The sequence below is a fragment of the Peromyscus leucopus genome, chromosome 4 (genome assembly GCF_004664715.2).
Source record: "Peromyscus leucopus breed LL Stock chromosome 4, UCI_PerLeu_2.1, whole genome shotgun sequence".
In the NCBI taxonomy this organism is placed as follows: Eukaryota; Metazoa; Chordata; class Mammalia; order Rodentia; family Cricetidae; genus Peromyscus; species Peromyscus leucopus.
The window spans coordinates 148,233,491-148,252,419 of NC_051066.1; the positions used below are offsets into that span (position 1 = coordinate 148,233,491).

Genomic DNA, 18,929 nt, shown 5'->3' on the forward strand with positions numbered 1-18,929 from the left:
AAGGCTTCGCGGAGTAAGATGCAGATTGTGATTGGTCGATGTGTCTGTCAATTGCAGGGTGGGCGGGTCTGCATCTACTTTACGATTGGAGAATATTTGTGCCACTTTGGAAGTTCTGCCTGTGATTGGGTAAATCAGCGAGGGGGCGGAGCCTTGGGGCTGAATAATAAGGGATGAGTGTCATTTCCCTTCTGACACAGAGCAGAGTCGCCCCCAGGTTGCTGTTGCCGGTGTCTTCTCCGGCTCCTCCGGAGCTCCCTATAGGCCACCCAGTCGGGCCCCCAGCTGGGCCCATGCCAGCCGGTGCCCAGTGACCTGTGACCCCTGGCGTGATTCTGGGCTTTGGTGAGGGCCAGTCCCCGGCCATGGAGCTAGGCAGCTGCTTTAAGACCTACGAGGACTTCAAGGAGTGTTTCAGCGCCTACAAAAAGGAGACCAGGTGCTCCTTCATTGTCAGGGACTGCATCTCCGTCCGCTTCCACAACCTCAACCACGGCACCTCCTTCCGCGAGGATATCCTGTAAGGGCGGGGCAGGAGGGTGGGGAGGAGGGCTTCCTGGAGGAGGAGGGCGTGCATGGGGCCACGCTGCCTGGGGCCACGCTACCTAGGGCCACTCGGCAGGACATGTGCGGCATGCCTGCTGAAAAGCGAGGGAAACCTCACCGGCGTGGCCCTGTGCCACCAGGTGCATTTGCTCCCCACTCCTTCATTCACAAGGTTTTCTGGAATTCGCAGTAACTGCATTTTTTGTTGTTGGGTTTTTTTGTTTTTTTTTTTTTTTTTTTGGTTGTTGTTTGTTTGTTTTATTTGTCCGCTTGCTTATTGAGAGCATCTATCTCAAGCTCAGAGCTTGTTGAGGAATGGATCCAAACGCCTCGGTAATTTCCTCCATTAGTCCCTTCTTTACAAAGCAGTAATGTGCTCATCCGTTGGTTGGTTCGCTCTTCCGTTGATTCATTTTGCAAGTGACTCTTGAGCTCCCGATACAACTGTTTCCAAACACCTTTCCGACCAGGGCCGTCTCTCCCTTTTACACCTGCTTTGCCCTGCAGGGGTGTGTGCCAGAATCTATGGGTAGTTGTTCTTAAACTCATTTGGCTTTATGAACTAAATGCTGTTGAAAGCTCAAATGGTTTGGGGGCTCAAGTGAAACACTATAAATGTAGCTTTTAGTTTTACTTAGAAAAAGAATGATAAGGTATATATAATCCCAGTGCTTGAGAGGCTGAGGCAGGAGGATCCTGAATTTGAGGCAAATAAATCAGTTTTTTTAAAATACAGGACAAAATGAGAAGCAGGACCCAACTAGTCAACTTAGCTAATGACTCTTGTGACAATGAAGGCCAGAATTCTGTCGAGAAATCCAATCAATTTGACAGTCAATTCAAGTATTAATTACAACATAGGGACCAACTCCGAGTCAAAGAACACTGGAATCAGAGATCAGGATTGAGCTATTTGGACAGCACTTCCCAGGCCAATGAGCCGGACTGTGTTCTGGCTCTCCTGAAGTCCAGGGCCATTCCTGGATACACGTAAAGATGAGTAAGTGCCACTAAGGAGTTAAAGATGAGATGGACTTGGACTAGGCAACTAGTAAGGATCAAAATACTAAAATAAACAAACGGGGCTCAGTGGTTAAGAGGACTTACTGCTCTTGCAGAGGAGGACTCAGGTTCTGTCCCCAGTGCCCACAGGGCAGATTACCAGCACCTTTAACTCCAGTTCTAGGGGCTCCAGTGCCCTCTTCTGGCCTTCAAGGGCTCCTGAATGCACATGATGCACACATACACACTCAGGCAAACACGCACACACACATACATATTAAATAAATGCATGTGGTGTGGTGGTGAATGCCTTTAGGTCCCAGCACTTGGGAGGCAGAGGCAGGCCTCTGCCTGTGAGTACAGGGCCAGTCTTCTGGTCTAAGTAGTGAATTCAGGGCAGCCAAGGACTACATAATAAGAACCTATCTCAAAAAATCAAAAATAAATAAAAAGAAAATAAAAGTCTACCAAACAAATATACTTTTTTGTTTTGGTTTGGTTTTGGACACAAGCCCTTTCTGTATAGCCTGGGTAACCTCAAACTCATGGCAATTCTCCTGTCTTAGATTCCCAAGTGCTGGGATTACAGACATGAACCACCACGTCTGACTGGGACTTTTTGCCTTGTCATTGTTCCCTACCCAATGCAATAAAACTATTTACATAGGATTTACATCGTGTTAGATATTATAATCTAGAGATGATATAAAGTATATAGGAGACTACATGCAAACACTGTCCTATGTTGTATGAGATACTTGAACAGCTGCATATTGTGGGATCTGGAAACCATGACTCTATGTGGTAATTGCCTTCAAAAAGATCTTTAGGGGCTGGAGAGATGGCTCATCAGTTAAGAGCACTGACTGCTCTTCCAGAGGTTCTGAGTTCAATTCCCAGTACCACATGGCAGCTCACAATTGTCTGTAACTCTAGTATCAGGGCACCTGACACCCTCACACAGACTGCATGCAGGCAAAATACCAATGCACATAAAATAAAAATAAATAAAAAGGTGGGTGTGGTAGCTCTTGCCTGTAATCCCAGCACTCAAGAGGATGAGGCAGGAGGATTAAGTAACAGATGCTGGAAAATCAGGCAAGGCTTCTCACTGAAATGAGTGTTTTTGCCTGGGCCTGTGAATTAATCGAGGCCAAGAATAGGAGATCCGTGGTTAATTCCTACGGAGGAGTTTGATGAGAAGTGCCAATGGGAGTGAACACAGATTGTAAAAAAGAAGGATGTTGAGAAACTGTGGGCTGCCGGCTTGGCAGAAGGTGAGGCCAGTTGCAATCTGTCAGCAAGAGCATTCTTGACTGAGATACCTGGACTCCATGCTGTGTGGTGGTACCCTGCCTAGCCCCCCTGCAGGCAGGTCATCCAGCATGGCAGATGCTGTGCTGTCCAGCATAGCAGGCCTTAATAATTCTTGTGTAAACGACTTATCAAGTGTCAATCATGATTTAGGGAAATGGGTGCTGCGGGAATTTAGTTTTCTGCTTGCTGCTCCAAAAAAATTTATGAGTTTAGGGTGTTGCGGGATATTTGATCACACCGTGAACCCCCGAGATTGCATTATTTACTGGGAAAACTGGTTTCTGGTTGTGGTGTGGCTCAGCCCTAGCATACACCTTTAATCCAAGAGCTTTCTGCTTGAATATTGTCAACAGGATTAAGTAAAATCAACCATAGGTCAAGAGGCGGAGCACACAACCAATTGACAGGAAAAAAACCATAAAGAGTAAGAGGAAGTCAGGAGGGTGGAGAGAGAGGCACAGGAAGTAGAAGGGGGACATCCGGTTGGAGGTGTTTTATTTCAGATGGCGAAGGAGAACACTCTTTAGGATGATGCTGGGAGAGGAAGCAGCTGCTTTCTCGGCCTCTCTGAGCTAGCAGGTTTTCACCCCAGCATCTGGCTCCCAAATCTTTATTGATAGGATAGAATGATAGAGCCTTAGTTAAAAACAACATTAGGGGTTTATTTTAATCTTAAATTTTTGGTTTGGTTTGGTTTTTTCAAAACTGGGTTTCTCTGTATAACAGCCCTGGCTGTCCTGGAACTTACTCTGTAGACCAGGCTGGCCTTGAACTCACCTGCCTCTGCCTCGGCTCTTAATCTTAAAATTTTAAAGACTCATTTTTATTTATATTTGTGTGTGTGTAGAGACATTGGATCCTCTGGAGTTGTAGTTACAGTCAGCTGAGAACTACCTGATGTGTATACTGGGGACTGATGTCAGGTCCTCTGGAAGAGCAGCAAGTGTTCTTAATTGCTGAGCCATTTCTCCAGCCCCAAGTTTTGTGGTTTAAAACGTAAATAGGGGCTAGGGAAGTGGTTCCGTCAGTAAAATGTCTGCCACACAAATATAGGGAACCGAGTTCAGATGCCCAGTTCTGTGTAGAGGCTGGGCACTGCTGTGTGCTCCTGTAAGCCCAGGGCTCTCTGGCTAGCTAACCTAGCTAAATCTGTGAGCTGAATCAGTGAGAGACCCTATCTCAGAAAATAAGGTAGATGCCAAGAGGTGGTGGTGCACTCCAGAGGCAGAGGCAGGCGGATCTCTGTGAGTTCGAGGCCAGCCTGGTCTACGGAGCAAGATCCAGGACAGCCAGGATTGTTACACAGAGAAACCCCATCTTGGGGAAAAAAAGAAGGTAGAAAGGTGGGGCATAGTGGCCCACACCTTTAATCTCAGCACTCCAGAGACAGAGGCAAGCAGATCTCTGTAAAATTGAGGCAGCCAGTTTACATATTAAGTTGCTGCAGACTAGCCGGGCAGTGGTGGCGCACGCCTTTAATCCCAGCACTCGGGAGGCAGAGCCAGGCAGATCTCTGTGAGTTCGAGGCCAGCCTGGGCTACCAAGTGAGCTCCAGGAAAGGCGCAAAGCTACGCAGAGAAACCCTGTTTCGGAAAAAAAAAACAAAACAAAACTTAAGTTGCTGCAGACCAGTCAGGGTATGTCGAGGAGCAATAGAGGAAGATACCCAGTGTTGACCCCTGGCCTCCAAACACATGCACATTCATGTGTGTGCACATGTGTACACACCCTCCTGTCCCTGCCTCCCAGTCTGCTCTGCTCTTTGAAGACCTGATTGCCTGAACTGGACATGCTTCAGAAGATGTCAAAGGGAGGGCAGCTGTGAGGGCTGCAGTGATGATGACCCGGAAGAGGAATATAGCACGCCAAAGCACTCTCCTCCTAAAGTGGGTGTGAGCCAGGGGGTGTCTGAGACTTGTGCACACAAAGCAAGTGATAGAAAGGTGGGAGCAGGGAGAAGGGTAGGAGTTGCACAGAGTTCAGAAAGTGAGTGTTAAGCTGGACCTCACTTGCACCACCTTGTGATGTTTTAACTACTGGCTGTAGAGACTATCTAATGTCACTTCTCATTCCATCAACACACTTGTATTTACCCCTGGCCAGGCATTCGTGCAGGGCACAAAGATGAGTGCACTGTAGGCTGTGCCCCTGAGGATGGTATTGGACTAAGAATTCAGGAGCACCACTGACCTTCACCCTCAGCAGAGACAAATGGGTGGGGTTTTGTTTGGTTTTTGAGGCAGGCTCTCACCCTTATGCCAGCCTGGCCTTGAACGAGCGGTGATTCTTTACCTGCTTCCAAGGACTGAGATTACAAGTGTGAGTCCACCTTGTCTGGGTAGAACAGTTTGTCTGTCTCTCTGCTTGTTTGTTTGGAAGCAGATCCTCCTGCCTCTTCCCACACCGTGCCTGGCTCCACTGGACGTTGAATGTTCTTCGTTTTTGAGGCAAGGTCTCTCTATGTAGAGAGACCTGGAACTTGCTATGTAGATCAGGTTGGCCTCGAACTTATTGAGATCCACCTGCCTCTGCCTCCTGAGTGCTGGGATTAAAGGCGTGCGCCACCACACCAGGCACTATGGAATGTTTTGGATCGTGTATGGCAAACCGGCTCTGTGTAGAACCCACTGTTTGTGTTGGAGGAATTGGAGGGCGGGTAGTAGAAAATGTTTTTAGGAAATAATTTAACAGGTGTTTTCACAGCCAAGTATATACCCTTAACGGAGAGATGATTTTAATAATAAATAACTTATACAAGTATATTCACATGAACTTCCTTACTAAGTGGAGTAAAGGCAGCAAGCTGATTTAAAGAAAATATTTGGGGGCTGGAAAATGGCTCGGTGGCTAAGAGCACTGGCTACTCTTCAAGAGGATCTAGGTTCAATTTCCACCCCCACATGGTGGCTCACAACTGCCTGTAACTCCAGTTCTAGGGCATCTGATTCCCTTTTCTGCATAGGCACTACATGCCTATGGTGTACAGACATATGTGCAAACAAAACACTCATACACATAAAATAAATAAATTTTCTATTTGAAGCCAGGCGTCTCTGGCTCACACCTTTAATCCCAGCACTCGAGAGGCAGAGCCAGGCAGTTCTCTGTGAGTTCGAGGCCAGCCTGGTCTACAGAGCGAGATCCAGGACAGGCACCAAAACTACATGGAGAAACCCTGTCTTGAAAAACCAAAACAATAAAATTTCTATTTGAAAATAGTCGTGTAGATGTTATATGGATAGCAGTGGCAGGTATACACCCAGGAAGTTAGCAATTCAGGATCAAGAAAAGCTGACATATGGGTTAAAGGTTGAGAACTCTGGAATCAGCTAGCCTTTGCCCTTGACCTCCATGGCTAAGTCTTAGCCTTTATATAATGAGGAGGTGGGGCTGGAGAGGTGGGGCTGGAGAGGTGCCGCCACAGCTCAGAGCAGGTGCTGCTCTTGGAAGAGTGCTCAAATTGGGTTTTCAGCGCCCTTGTCAGACAGCTCGCAACTGCTTGTATCTCCAACTCTGGGGGCATCTGATGCCCTCCGAGGGACGCTGGGCCACTGCACTTAGATGCATGTACATATACAGAGACAGACACATAACTAAAACTAAAAGTGAGCATTAAAAAAAAAAATTGAGGCCAGGTGATCCCGGAGGCAGAGGCGTGCAGGTCTCTGAGTTCAAGGCCAGCCTGGTGTAAAGAGCAAGTTTCAGGACAGCCAAGGTTACACAGAAACCCTCTCTCAAAAATAATTTTTTTTTTTTAATTTTGTATGTTGTATGAGTGTTTGCCTGGGTGTATTTCTGTGCACCACATGCAGGCAGTGCCCATGAAGACTATAAGAGTGTATTAGATTCTCCTGAAACTAGTTACAACTTTGAACTTCCATGTGGGTGCTGAGAATTGAACCTGAGTCCTCTGGAAGAGCAGCAAGTGCTCTTAACTACTGAGCCATCTCTCTAGTCTTAAATGTAAATATTACAAAAAAAAAAAAAAAAAGGTGGGCTGGGGATATAGCTGAGAGGTAGAGTGCCTACCTAACATGCACAGCCCTGGGTTTGATACTCAACTCTGGGAAGAAAAAAGAAATAAGAAAATACCTGTAGCATCTGAATCAGTAACTGTTTGCTGAAGCTGTAACTGTAGTGGACCGTAGAAAGGGGTAGGGAGGATAGACTCCAGCCAGGACTGTTGGTCCAGGCCTGTATCCCAGCACTTGGGAGGCTCGGGTGAGAATACTGCCGTTGAGTCTGAGGCCAGCCTCAGCAATATAATGAGTTAAAAGACAGCCTGGGCTACACAGTAAGATCCTATCTCAAAAAGTGGGGAGGGAGGGAGACGTGGGAAGGCAGGGAGGATGCTCAGTGGTAGAGCTTGTGCCTTCCGTGTGCAAGGTTCTGGGTTTTAATGCCGTCACAACAGAAAGAAGGGAAACGGCGACTATTGTTTATGAGCTGTGGGTCTAGAACACGTACCTGATTACTCAGCACTGCAGAAAACAAAAATGAGATGGAGACCTTTATTTATGAACGGGCAGGAGGCAACCTGGGAATGTGGCTCGGGTGACAGGGTGCTTGCTTAGCATGCACAAAGCTCTGCGTTCAGTCTCTACCCCTGCCTAAACCAGTGCAGTGCGGACACCTAAGTCCAGCACTTGCGAGGTTAACACAGGAAACTACTGCACGTTCCAGGCTGGCCTGGGCTACAGCCTCGGAAACACCAGTAAATGCATATAGGAATAAAATCAGTGTGATACATACATACATACATATGCATGAAAATGGCACCACCCACTATTTTATACATTAACTAGAAACATAAAATATAAAATCAAAACCTGACATGGTGACACATACCTTTAATCCCAGCACCCAAGAGGCCAAAGAAAGAGGATTGTTATACATTGGAGTCCAACCTAGGCTAGGCCACATACTGAGATTATGTTTCAAGTGTGTGTGTGTGTGTGTGTGTGTGTGTGTGTGTGTGTATAATTAGAAAATTCTTTTAATTTTTTTTTTAAATTCTATTTATGTGGAGGTCAGGAGACAACTTTCGGATATGTTTTTCTCCTTCCACCATGTTGGTCCCAGGGATCAAACTCAGGTAGTTTGTTATACCCTGAAACCATCTTACTCTCCAGCTAGAAAATTCTTAAAGGGCTTATTGTGACCAAGAATTTAAGAATGGAGGTGTGATGGCACACACCTTTAACTCAAGCGCTAGGAAGATGGGCAGATCTCTGTGAGTTCAAGGCCAGCCTTGTCTACATAGCGACCTCCAGGCCAACCAGGGCTACACAGAAAACCCCTATCTCAAAAAAACAAACAAACCGGGCAGTGGTGGCGCACGCCTTTAATCCCAGCACTCGGGAGGCAGAGCCAGGCGGATCTCTGTGAGTTCGAGGCCAGCCTGGTCTACAAAGTGAGTTCCAGGAAAAGGCGCAAAACTACACAGAGAAACCCTGTCTCGAAAAACCAATAAATAAATAAATAAATAAATAAGTAAGTAAGTAAGTAAGTAAGTAAGTAAGTAAGTAAAGACTTCTTCGAGCCCAACTTTGTAAGAACTCCTTGCAGGTCATAGAGGCAGTTTGTAGAGGAGAAAACACTTTGAACTTTTCCCTGACTGGTTATCATTTATTAACATTCTTTTTACAGGAAGTAAGGCTGTTTTGTCTTTGTCGGGTTTGGATTGGTTTTGCTTTTGAAATAGGGTTTGGAGCTGGCCTGGAGCTCCATGTGTACAATAAGCTGAACTTGAATCTGAGGGGCGCTCTTCTTCACTCTGCCTGCTCAGGGCTAGGAGTACAAGCACCTGCCACCATGCAGTGCCGGAGAGCTGGGTTTTGTTGACAGTGAGTTTCAGAACACCTTGGCATGTAACAAATTCTGCCCTGATGTTTCCAGTGAGTAGCCTCCATCCTTCAGGCGGTTCATTGGCCTACATAAAGATGCTGCTTATTCTGAAAGGTCAAAGCAGTTCAGGGCATGTGTATGCCAGGAAGCAAGACAAAGACCAAATACAAATTTCACAGTTATCACAAATATATCAAAATTTTGGCGGGGCGGTGGTGGCACACGCCTTTAATCCCAGCACTTGAGAGGCAGAGCCAGGCGGATGGATCTCTGAGTTCCAGGCTAGCCTGGGCTACCAAGTGAGTTCCAGGAAATGTGCAAAGCTACACAGAGAAACCCTGTCTCGAAAAACAAAAAAAAAAAAAAAAAAAAAAAAAAAAAAAAAATTTGGTTTTTGTCTTTTTCTTCCTTCCTTCCTTCCTTCCTTCCTTCCTTCTTTCCTTCCTTCCTTCTTTCCTTTCTTCCTTCCTTCCTTTCTGTTTGTCTGTTTGTTCTGATTTTTTTTTTGAGACAGGGTTTCTCTGTGTATCCTTGGCTGTCCTGGGAACTTGCTCTGTAGACCAGGCTGGCCCCAAACTCAGAGATCCGCCTGCCTCTGCCTTCCAAGTGCTGGGGTTAAAGGTACGCACCATCTTTTATTTTTCCTTAACACCCTATCAAATGACAGAGTTGAGAAAGTCTGTGATTATTTTTTTTTAATCAACTTGACAGACTGAGCTCTCCCAGCCTCTCTTTTTGAGTGTTCATATTCTTCAGAGTCCTTGATCTACTCTGATGGCTCTCTCCATTGGTGCTCAGTTCAGTAACTACCATTTCACACATTTTGTCCAACATTCCATATCCAAGTTCTCGGCTAGGAGCGTCACAGACATTATCTCACTGAATCCTTAACACACACCTTTGAACTAGACCATTGTTATCAGGGTGACAATGCTGTGTCACAAGCAAAAGTCATGACGCAAAAATCTTGCCAGTAAGCCAGGCATGGTGAGGCCCACCTTTGATCCCAGCACTCGGCAGGCAGAGACAGCAGATCTCTGTGAGCTCGAGGCCAGCCAGAGCTATACAGTAAGACCCTGTCTCAAAAACAAAACAAAACAAAAATCTTGCCAGTAAATTAATCACTTACAAAATTTGTCTCTGGTTAACTATTCTTTCCTGCTCGGTCCTGCAGTATCCTTGACATCATTGACTACCTAGCTGATGAATAAATTTTAAACATCGAATTAACACAATGCAGATAAAACCATGCAAACTGAAACTGCACGCACAGCTCTCAAAAGCTGATGGACTGGTGAAATCTCTAAAAGTAATGAGGTAAGCCACCAGCCTCCTGAGGTGCCAAGTGGAGACTGGAGCCTACGGGAAGACAGGGCGCTAGGACCTTGAAGAGCAGAGGTTTGTATAGCAGGATTCGAGCCTAAGAAGCTTGATAAAGGCCAGAAATAGTTTTGTAAAACAAAGCATTAATTGAGAAACATCATAGACTTTGGGGAAGTTGCACCAGGAACAAGAAAATGAAGTTGGTTTTGGTTTTTGTGTCTGTTAGGGTCCTGGAGAATCTCACAAAGGACCACCATCCATGTATGCAATCATTATTATCTCAGAGTAAAAGTTCCAGCACACTGGCCACACATCTGACACAAAAACGATGGCCTCTAGAGAAGCTCGTAGGCTCTTTTATACACAGCTAAAGGAAGTCTAAAGGCAGTGAGGTCTTTCTGTCTAGGATTGGCTTGCGCAAGTGGCAATCATATTAGTATGTTCCTGATTGGTTAGGGCTAGGAGCAGGTGGCTAAGGCTATAGTTTGGGGCAAGTCTGGACAAGTCCCAGGCTTTGTCCTCTTGGTTATTGCCTTGAGACACTGTAGGGGCTGACTCAGGCCTAGTACATGCAGTTGCTCTTGTCCTTGCTGTTGGAGATATTAGTGATTGATTGCCCTTTCATCATGGCTTCCTCAGAAACTGTTCAGTTTCAAGAGGCAGGATCTGAGGCCTAGTTCTTAATTGAGTTATCTGGAGCCTGTCATGCTATTTGCCTGGCCTTCTCAGTTTGAGGGTTTGGGTTTTTAATATTTGTATGTGTGAGCATGTGTTGTATAGGTTCCCCATGCCTATGTGTGTGCCGTAGCCAAAAGTCTGCCTTGGATCCCTCTGAACTGGAGTCTGCAACACATCAGTACTGGGATCTGCACTCCAGCCCCCATAACTAAGCAACAAGCACTCTTCACCCCTAGTTTCTATTGCTATGATAAGACACCATGACCAAAAACTGCTTGGGGGGGGGGGGTGTTATTTCACTTACAGTTCCACACCACAGTCTAAAGTCAGACAGGAACTCAAGGCAGGAACTTGGATGCAGGCGCTGATACAGAGGCCATGGAGGATGCTGCTTATTGGCTTGCTCATCCTGGCTTACTCAGCCTGCTTTCTTATACCATACAGGATCTTATACCTGCCCAGGGGTGGCACTGTTCACAGTAATCAAGAAAATGTACCCCAGGCTTGCCTACAGGCTAATCTTGTGGAGGTATTTTCTCACTTAAGATCCTCTCTTCCTTGCCGGGACAGCTCCCCATGTGACACAAATACAGACGTGATGTCCCAACACTTCTTGGTTTCTTGCAGATTTCCTAGCATGGCTCTTTCTGTGAGTTTGAGGCCAGCCTGGTCTCTATATCAAGTTCCAGAATCATCAGGGCTACACAGAGAGACTCTGTCTCAAAAATAAAATAAAATAAACAAAAGTTGCCCTCTCCCCAGATGTAGACAAGTCGACAACAACCCACTAGTACACTGTCTCTTGCCTGCTCCTGTTCTTTTGAGGTAGTTCTCATTCCATAACCCCGGCTAGCTGTGGTCACCCACTGACCTTGAATTTCAAGGATCTTCCTGCCTCTGCCTGCTGAGTGCTGAGATTACAAATTTGTGCAAAACACCCAACTCGTCTGTTTGTCTGAGAGAGACAGGATCTTGCCCACAGGCCTCCAACTCCAGCTCTCCTGCTTCACGTTACAGAGTGTTTCAATTACAGGCCTGTATCACTGCCTTGTAATCTTCACTTTTGTGTGTGTATACTTGTTTATATGTTTGTGTACTTGTGTGTGTATGTACTTTTTTATGTGTGTTTGTACACTTATGTGTGTGTGCTTTCTTTTTTTCCTTTTTTTGGTTTTTTGAGACAGGGTTTCTCTGTGTAGTTTTAATGCCTGTCCTGGATCTCGCTCTGTAGACCAGGCTGGCCTGGAACTCACAGAGATCCGCCTGCCTCTGCCTCCCGAGTGCTGGGATTAAAGGCGTGTGCCACCACCGCCCAGCTGTAGCCTCAGTTTTTAAGGTAAATTGCCATTCAGATCCTTTTTTTTTTTTCTATTAATTTATATGAAATGTCTGCAGTAGTTTTTTGGGGGTTTGTTTATTTGTTTGTTTGGTTTGGTTTTGTGTGTCGGGGTGGCAGCGGTGGGTGGGGGTGGGGTTGGATTGTTTCTTTGTTTTATGTACTACATAGCCCAAACTGGCCCTGACAATCCTCCTGCTTCACTCTCCTGAGTGCTGGAAATAGTCACGTGCTACTTCACCCAGTTTATTGGATCCTTTTGTCCTCAATTAACTAACAAGTCTAACTGAAAATGGTTTATGAGTTGCTAGTCCGTAGCTCAGAGTGAGCCTCCAAATGTGGTCGTGTCACTGGCCACGCTTCTTGGGTCTTTCCATTCTATGTGCTCGAGCTTGTTGTATTCGGGACAGCTCCCCATGTGACACAAATACAGACGTGATGTCCCAACACTTCCTTGGTTTCTTGCAGATTTCCTAGCATGGCTCTTTCTCCATCATTGGGCAAGTGTCCATGCCCAGTTCTCACAAGATTACCTTAATTGGCTTAGGGAGCACCAGCTACTCCAAGCATGGAGTTGTGCTGGGGAGGGATGGCAGCCTGGGTAAAACTGGCTCTGTTTGTCAGGAGGGCAGCAGGATGGAGAGCTGATAAGGGACAGTTGGGGGTTAGTTACATCTGTGGTTGTCCCTCAGTGTCAGGGGGTGGATTCCAGGATGCCCCCCGAGACATCAAAATCCCAGGATGCTCAAGCCTCTTCTATAACATGGCATCATACCTACATATACCCCGTACCCTTCCTACTTTCATTTCTAGATTACTTACAATACTGAATACCATGTAAATAGTCATTACAGTGTATTGTTTGGTGATTGATGACAAGGGAAGTGTTTGTATATTCAGTACGAGCACAGTTTGTTTTGCTTCTTGTTTGGGGCTGTACTGGGAATTAAACCAAGGGTGTCACACAGCCGGGGTAAGGCTAGCGTCCAACATGTCGGCCTTTCTACCTCACTTTCCCAAGGGCTGGGATTACAGCCATGAGCTTCCACAGCCCAGCTTAACTGAGTTTTAGGTACTGGTGTTCTGCTAGTGTGGTGGGGAGGGTGGGGCGCGCGTGTGTGTATAGATCAAAGGACGACTTTGTGAGGTCTGTTCTCTCCACCTTCTGGTGGGATCAAACTCAGGTCTCTGGACACCTTTACTTGTTCAGCCATCTCGCCCTGTTTAGAGATCTGTCTGTAAGAAGATGGTTGAACCTAACCAGTGTGGTAAGGGTCAAATGAGGAAGATAAAAAGGGAACTCAGAGACAGGAATATTTTTTAAAGAATATGGGTTAAGTAGTTAGACTATAGACACGCAAACTTGGCTGAAACCTCAGATGCGCTAGTGTTAGCTGGAAGAGTGAATCCTAGATTCTTATCCTTCAGCCTGTCTCCCTCTGTAAAATGGAGATGACACTAGAATTTTTTTTAAGATTTATTTATTATGTATACGGTGTTCTGCCTGCATGTCTGCCTGCAGGCCAGAAGAGGGCACCAGATCTCATTTTTAGATTTTTGTGAACCACCATGTGGGGAATTGAACTCAGGACCTCTGGAAGAGCAGCCAGTGCTCTTAATCTCTGAGCCATCTCTCCAGCCCGACACTAGAATTCTTGCTAGTGTAAAGTGAGACATTAGGACCTCAGTGCTGCCTGGCACATAATCTCCAGTGCATGGAGTGGAGGTAGGAAAACGTTGCAAAGACTTGTTCACAGAGTAGATACAGGCTGGAGTCAGGTAGCAGAATACCTGCCTGGCTGGTCACGGCCGTGGGTTTGAACCCTAGCATAACAGAAGAGGAAGGGAGGGAGAAAGATGCTGGGCAGGGCGGTACCTGAACTCCCAGCACTTGGTAAGCTAAGGCAGGAAGATGGCCATGAAGTGAGACCCTGTTCCCACAACACCACTCCCCCAAAAAATGGAAGCAAGGCAAGGAGGGAAACTGGATAAGAAGGAAGAATTAACAGAAGCCCAGGACTCCACCCTGGCTGGCTGCAGATGCTAATAGAGCCAAGAGTAGTGAAAAGAGCTTTGTGGTTGGCCATGGCTCCCCGAAACCATCACTGAATACATGGCAAGTCAATATCATCTGATGACTAGAGGTGGGCTGAGACAATGAGCTAGCAGAAGGGTAGAGCCAGCTTTCTAGAAAAGATGGTGGCTGCATGTATCCCAAATGATGAATACATGTTGGGATGAAGTGTAGGAGGGTCATTCAAAGAAAGGCACAAACATAAGCAGCATGGGGCTGGAGAAATGGCTCAGCAGTTAGGAGCACTGGCTGCCCTTCCAGAGGTCCTGAGTTCAACTCCCAGCAACCACATGGTGGCTCCCAACCATCCATAATGAGATCTGGTGCCCTCTTCTGGCCTGCAGGCACACATGCAGGCAGAACACTGTATACATAATAAATAAATCTTAAAAACAAAACAAAGCCATAAGAACTGCCAGAAGGCAGTTCATAGTGAACAGAGGAAGCTGTGGGCTGCGGTTTGTCATTCCAAGACACAAACCGGGTGGAGAACGGTGGAAACCACGACTCAGTGGTGCTCACTTGCTGGCCTTGCCATTCTACTGGACTGCTCCAAGCCCTTCCCACCCAAAACTAGAGATGGCGCCACCCCTGCACTGTGCTCACAACAGATGCAGACATTCTTGGCCCCAGGCCCCTCCACCCTGTTATCATAAGACTGACATGTCCTGTTTTCCTCAACTTGCCCCACAGGGTGGGCAAACTGGACCAGCTGGATAGGAGTGTTTGGAAAAGTGAGGTGGAGCTCCCAGGCTGTGCCTGTCATACCAGAGGCTGAGCTTTGCCCCTCTCCCTTGGTTTTTCAGCTGGGCCACTCCCAGAGCAGGCAGGGGTGTGACCCATCCCACCCACTGGTGGTCCATGATTCATTCACCTATGGTACCACTAATAAGCATCTGCTGAAGGAGCAGCATTGTGTTTGGAGCTAGGAATACTCTGAGGAATGATTTAGTCCTGGCACTTGGAGACATTCCCACTAAATGTTCTCCTGCATGGGAACTGTAAAAGCAGCCTACTTTAGCTCTAACATAAACAAAAGGCCAAGGCAGGCTCTGGGCTAAATGTTTTATCTGTGGTTCATTGAGTCTTATGATAACTCTAATGAGGTTGTCTCATTTTATAATGGGCATACTGTATCCACAGAGGTGAAGCGACTTGCCCAAGGTCAAGCAGCTTCCCAGTGACAGCCAGGATGCAAAGGACTCAACTCAACTTGGCCTCCAGTGTTCCACTCTCTCCTCTAGTTGTATTGATACCTACAGGTCTATAAGCAGATTCAGGATTAATTACTGTAGCTTGGGGTCATCCATAAAGGCTGAGAAGAGAAGAGAAGATTTGATTGGGCCTTGAACTCAAGAGTTGAATAGAAATAAGAAAGAAAGAGCAAATAATTTGATAACCATCCCCTTGGAATAATCCATTTCCACCTAAAGTGCTAAGGCTCCAGGGGTGGGGACTTTCTTAGATAGTTCAGACTCTCCATCATAGACCAAAACATAAGCAACTCAGGGTGTGAACATTTCTCTTTACAGGAACAACCAGAAATGTTCTCTTCTACAGACAGGCCCAGCACATGCTCTTCCGGGGCACTCTGAAGAGCTCAGTGGACAGCACCGGTCCTCAGAAAGCTGCTGTCAGGAGAGTCAGGCAGTCGTGTCCCAGATGAATGAGGAGGACTTTTGGGTTTTTTTGTTTTGTTTTTAAGACAAGGCCTTGCCACATAGCCCCATCTGCCCTGGAGCTTCCAGCCTTTCTGCCATAGCCTTCCAGGCTAGCATCATAGGCCTGGGGTTGTTTCAAGGAGGAGGAACTAGCCAGGCACTCTGTCGCTGTGTCAGCTTCTCCTTCCGTCCCACCTCAGACTGGGTTGTTGGCAGCCACAAATGGCTGCAGGCAGAATGAAAACAGTGGGGCCTTTAGGCCTAGTACAGTAAATAGCTCACCTCTGTAACGCTTCACCAGGAAGGTTGCAGCAAGTTCAAGGCCAGCCTGGACTATATATCATGAGTTCCATGCCTGTCCCCAAACTAAAAACCACAAACAAATAAGCTGGCCTTAGAACTGTATGGAGGAAACGGAGGGGTGTTGTGATGAGATAGTCCTGAGGAAGGGAGCTGGAAACGTTGGGGCTAGGGAGTTACTGTAAATTTTTCTTCCTTACATTCCACGCTACCTTGTGGTCTCTGGAAAACATTGGTCAGTATAAATGGCTACCAGGTCTTATCTTGTAAGAGAGGGGCAGCCAACACCTTTCTCATTGTCACCTCTACCTTCCCTAGATATGTGCAGGTGAAATTTGTCTGTATTCGGACGCAGTCAAACAGGAAGAGAACACGGAAGGTGGACAGGTGCCCAGCATACTTGCTCCTGCAGTACAACGAGAGCCTAGATAGACTGTTTATCAGCGAACTGAATACCCAGCATATACATGTTGACTCTAACACTGCTGGGGGAGCCCCTACTAGCAAACTGCAGAAGGCAGTGTGTCTGCATAAACTCCAGCCGTTGCCGCTCAGCATCAAGAAAGACCTTGATGCAGCAGAGACGCTCCCAGTAGAACCGCCATCTCTCTGCCTAGATCAGACGCACCTGCCCGCAATCCCAAAGCAGGAGGCCATCAGTCCCTCTGATCTGGCCAAGATAGCAAAAGTGATGAAAAACTTCCTTACAGTGGATGAGGGGTCAATGGCTTCCTTCAGCGTGGGTACCAGTCAAGATCTGGACCGGCTCAGCTTCCAGAGCAGCAAGATGAGTGACTTGTTCACCCGATTCCCAGAGAATCTCTTGCTGCACCGGGTGGAGAATAGCCAGGGCCATATTCTGTATGCTTTCTTGGTGGAAAACAAGGAGCGAGAGAGTCGAGTGGTACATTTTGCTGTGCTCAAGGCTGAGACAGACCCCTCTGTGGCCAAGATGCTTAATATCTTTACAGAATTCAACTCTGACTGGCCCAAGGTCAAGGTGGTCTTTGTGGACCCTTCATTCCCTTACCGAGCTATTCTTCAGGAGATCTTCCCCGCTGCCCGCATTCTCCTTTCTATCTATCACACAACTCGGCTCCTCGAGAAGAAGTTACATCAAAGCTCTGCAAATGCATCCTTTAAAAGGCTCATGAAGGAAGCCCTGCGGGAGGCCGTCTTTGTCTCTTCTGATGCAAGCCTGAAAAAACTCTGTCAGATGTCGCAAGCCCTGCTGGATGAGGAACTCTTCATGTTCCTCCAGGCCCATTGGTTCTCCTGTGAACTCCTCTGGTACATGCATGTGAGGAAGGGCCTGCATGCATGTAACACCTACATGGACAGCTTGGACATAGTCACCAGCAAGGTGTCAAGCCTCTTTCGGGAGCAGCGGTCCCTCCTGGACTGCATCCTTCACTTTGTGGATTACATAGACTTCTTTAATACCAAAGGTCTGAAGAGCTTGCCCACCAACTCTCCCAAGTTAAAAAGAACTCAGCTCCCAAGCACGCCCCCGAGGCCCAAGAAGCCTTTTAGAATTTGTGCAGGGAATGTCCCCAGGCTCCCTGTGGAAGAGGCCAAGCCAGATTCACAGCAGTCTCAACCACTACAGCCCCAGGAACAACCCTGCAAAGGTGGCATGCTGGACATTTTGCACCAAAGTGGCTCTGAACTAGCCTACAAGCTGTGCCACAATGAGTGGGAGGTGGTCCAGAACTCCACCCACCTGGTGGACGTGGCCGGCTCCTCCGTGGCGGTTAAGCTGCTGGAAGACTCGCACCAGGTGAGCAAGGACGGCTGCAGCTGCAGCTGTTCCTTCCAGCAGTGCTACCACCTGCCCTGCAGGCACATTCTGGCCTTGTTACATACCAGCCAGCAGCCGGTAGGGGAAGCCATGGTGGGCTGCCGGTGGCAGAAGAAGTACCAGCACCTCCTGGGGCCCAATGGGGAGCTTCAGGACCGCGGCATAATCCCGAACACAGACCAGCCGGAAGCGCAAGGTCAGAACCACAGGATTCAGGACCTAAGCCGGGAGCTGGCAAACCTGCTGATGCAGACTGAGGGCCCAGAGCTGGAGGAGCGCTGTTCCACCCTGCGCAAGATTGTGGACATCTGGGCTGACCCCTGCCAGCTACCCGAGTCCAGTCAGCAGCCGGTGGACTTCAAAGATGTGGGGTGCCTCCCTTTCCTCTGGGGAAAGCTGGAGGAAGGGGACAGCCTTCCTCTTGCTGAAGCCATGGTTCAGGACTGAAGTGTTTGTACTAGTGCACTGCGTCTCAAAACCTTGGAAGTTGGAGGGTTCAAAGTGGGCGGGTCACACTGTAGGTCAGTATTTTAATCAAGTGTCTTCCCAGGAAAGGGCTAAGAAGATCTTAAAGCGGAGGGATGGGGACGCCTCTGTGACAGTCCTTTGACCTGCCCCTTTTCGGGCCTGCCTTTGACATGCTGTAGACAGCTCATTCATCGTTCAAAGCCAAAGTTATTCCACACTGAAAGGTCATGCCCCTTCCTCCCCAGCCCCAGAGGTCAAATTGCTTTGACCCTACAGAGATGAACCCTTGCCCAGGATAGGATAAAACAAAGTGAGCTTTGTTTTCTGTTTTCTGAGACGGAGGGGAGGAGGGTGGCCCTTGACTGTCGCTGCTCTTCAGAAAATACCTGTGATGTATTTTTATTCACATTAATAAAGTGACTTTGTTTTTGTTTCACTTTTGTGTTTTTTGAGGCAGGGTCTCATGTAGCCCAGGCTGGCTTCAAACGTCCTCATTCTCGAGGAAACTTGAGCATTACTTGATGGGGTGTGGTGCCAAGTGGGACCTGGTGTTTCTGAGTTAGCAATGTAGTACCA

At 47.3% G+C, this 18,929-nt stretch overlaps 1 protein-coding gene across 1 annotated transcript; it reads left to right on the top strand.

The window, feature by feature from the left end:
• The first annotated feature begins 165 nt into the window (after positions 1-165).
• Positions 166-18,789, top strand: Zswim3 (zinc finger SWIM-type containing 3). The gene is made up of 2 exons (XM_028868466.2): positions 166-520; positions 16,403-18,789. The coding sequence occupies exons 1-2, from the start codon at positions 366-368 to the stop codon at positions 18,330-18,332; spliced, it is 2,085 nt and encodes a 694-aa protein (XP_028724299.1). The 5' UTR covers positions 166-365; the 3' UTR covers positions 18,333-18,789.
• Positions 18,790-18,929: the final 140 nt, after the last annotated feature.

Coding starts and splice junctions, on each gene's coding strand:
- Zswim3 (XM_028868466.2), top strand. CDS start 366: ATGGAGCTAGGCAGCTGCTTTAAGACCTACGAGGACTTCAAGGAGTGT. Junction 521..16,402: donor TCCTTCCGCGAGGATATCCT/GTAAGGGCGGGG, acceptor TACCTTCCCTAG/ATATGTGCAGGTGAAATTTG.